The following is a 2,811-nucleotide window of genomic DNA, read 5'->3' on the forward strand; positions in this document are numbered from 1 at the left end:
TAATATAATTATGTGGAAAAAAAAAATATTATAAACCAAGCATAATTTATAAAACGTTCTAATTATTTTCATTATAAAAATAAGTAGAATTTATATATAAATAACATACTCTGGTTCGTAGTTATTTAATTAGAAATATTTATACAATTTCAAAAAAACAATATGAATACGTAAATGGTTTAATAATTTATGTAAAATACATTAAAATTAATATATAAAACAGAAAATTTGTATATAAAATACAAAAGTACTATAATAAGTGTGGATCAATAAATCTTATTATTTCCTTTTTGTATATCGTAAGAATATTAATAACATGAACACATTTGTATAGTATATGGGTAAAAATATATTATCAGAATTAATTGAAACACTTTATACTAATTAAAGAATTAGTCGATGGATTCAAGAAAATTATTAAATTTAAAAAAAGTATAAATAAATACAGTACTCCTTATAATAACATATGCAAACAAACTTAATTAATATAAGGTACATAAATATCACGGAACCAAACATATTATATAAAAAAAATAATGTAATCTGCTATGATATAATACGAATTATGGTAATCAATTTTTCATATATTACACACAGAATATATATAGGGTTTATATGTGAAATATGTAATATAAAAATATATATTATTATTAAAAATAGTATGTAATTTTTTTTCATTTTTATAAATATCATAAAATGTCACGAAAAAATAAATTCCTTTATGATATGTTGTAAAAAATTATATATTTATTTTCTTACAACATAATGTTTATAAATAAATATATTCAGTAAATTAATAATATATAAAAAATAAAAAAATAAATTCTTAATTAAGAAATCAACATCTAAAAAATTAGTTGTTTTCTACAACTTAAACCATAGCATTATCAAAGAATCATACACCCTATATATAAAGCTTAAATATATAATAAAAAAATTAATCATTTGAAAAATATAAAGGATATATACAAAGTATTAAATGTAATACATAATAAGATAAAAGTATACTTAGTGAAACACACACATAAATCCTAATAAAATATTAAAATAATATTGTTATATATGAAATAAGAATAATTATATTATAAGCAATAATTAATGTCATTATTATTCTTCAGCTTTATACATAATATACAAATAAGATATATCGAGAAATTTTAAAGGATCATTATATTATAATAATCAATAAAAAAGAAAAATTATAAAAGCATATCTTTATTCTGTATTTCATAAAACAAAAGAAATAATAATATATATATACTAACAATAAATAAAAAAATATAAATTATTCCAATAAAATATAATGATAAATAAAATGCACTTCCAATATATTAATCAAAATATATATTGTTTAAATAATATACGCTCATTTTAAAGTGATAAATAATCATTCCTTTAATAATATAATTCCATTAAAAATATCAATATTATACGTCAATATATATGTTAAGATATTCAGTTAGGTTATTTTCAAATTCTACACTTATAAGATTACATAACTATTTTAGAGAATTTCACTCAATATATATAACCTTATGTGGTTCTTATAATATTTATTATATCATTTACTTGTAAATTTCCTACATTTAATATATTATCAAATTTTAAAATGGTTTATAAATCTACAAATGTAAGGATACATGTAATTAAACACTCAATAATTATAACATATCCATATACGACTGTATATTTTAGATTCAGTTAAATATTATAAAAAATTCAGTTCTATATGTATATTTAATTAAATTTTTTGTGTACATTTCTTTTTTAATTTTCAGTATATTGACACAAGTAAATTGCCTTCACAAAAATTTTACCAAATACTACATGATAGATCCACGGATCTATCAAATAATGAAGAATATTGTAATTCCTTCAGTTATTCGTTTGGTAAAGAAAAACAAATTACAGATTTTTGTTTAAAACTTGTAAACTATTTAAAAAAAAAAGAAAACATTTCAGGCCCAGAATACAAAGATTTGCAATGTTATCTTTTATCTTTTTGGGTATATGAACAATTAGAAGGTATATTTCCAGGAAATAAAAGTAATGTTATTATCATATACGGTGTGACATGAAGCGTATATTAACGCAAATATTTCTTGATGGATTAATATTCAATTCCGAAGAATGTAATCTTGACGATGTTATCTCGTATCGTAATTGGAAAAACGTGAAAGAACTGTGTGATTACTTTGTAGACTATAATTACCTTATTAGCTTGGCGGAACCATCTAATGCAAATTGTATCGATTATTTAAATTACATTGAAAAAAAGACTACTGTATTTCAAGAGATAGAGAATTATTGTAATAAAAAGATTAGCTCGCAGTGTCCTAATTTTTATAATAAATTTTTATCTTATAATCCCAAAAGTGTGTTATCTACAATAACATGTAAAAGTACTTTACCGAAAGAAGAGAAAGCTTTAGAGATTCCTCTTAAAATATATAATAGCACAACTACCTTTGGTAAGATTCTTCTAGGATTAGCTTTTACATCTATGTTTTTTGCAACTATATATAAAGTAAATGAAATTTTCTTTAACGCATAAATTGTATAATCTTCTTAGTTACTTCAATTAAATAGCCATTATTAATAAATTAAAATATTAACAATACTTCGTATAATTCTTATATGTACTAGTTTACACCTATAGGAAAACAGTTACAAAATAACTTTCCAAATATAAAAAATAGGATAAGAAATCTAAATGAAAAAGTAAAAAGATTATTCTTCCATAGATCAGAAAACTTTAACCCATTATGCGAATATTTAGAAAAAAAATACATAGGATATAACCCAGTATAA

General features: G+C 20.0%; 1 protein-coding gene across 1 annotated transcript; it reads left to right on the top strand.

Moving 5' to 3' along the window:
* Nucleotides 1–1,609: 1,609 nt before the first annotated feature.
* On the top strand, nucleotides 1,610–2,811 carry PGO_003565 (variable surface protein; the record flags this gene model as incomplete). The annotated part of the gene is made up of 4 exons (XM_028691334.1): nucleotides 1,610–1,642; nucleotides 1,779–1,928; nucleotides 2,081–2,527; nucleotides 2,647–2,811. 4 exons carry the CDS (start codon nucleotides 1,610–1,612, stop codon nucleotides 2,809–2,811), a joined length of 795 nt encoding a protein of 264 aa, XP_028547135.1.

This window comes from Plasmodium gonderi, assembly GCF_002157705.1.
Source record: "Plasmodium gonderi DNA, contig: Pgo-contig_480, whole genome shotgun sequence".
NCBI lineage: Eukaryota > Apicomplexa > Aconoidasida > Haemosporida > Plasmodiidae > Plasmodium > Plasmodium gonderi.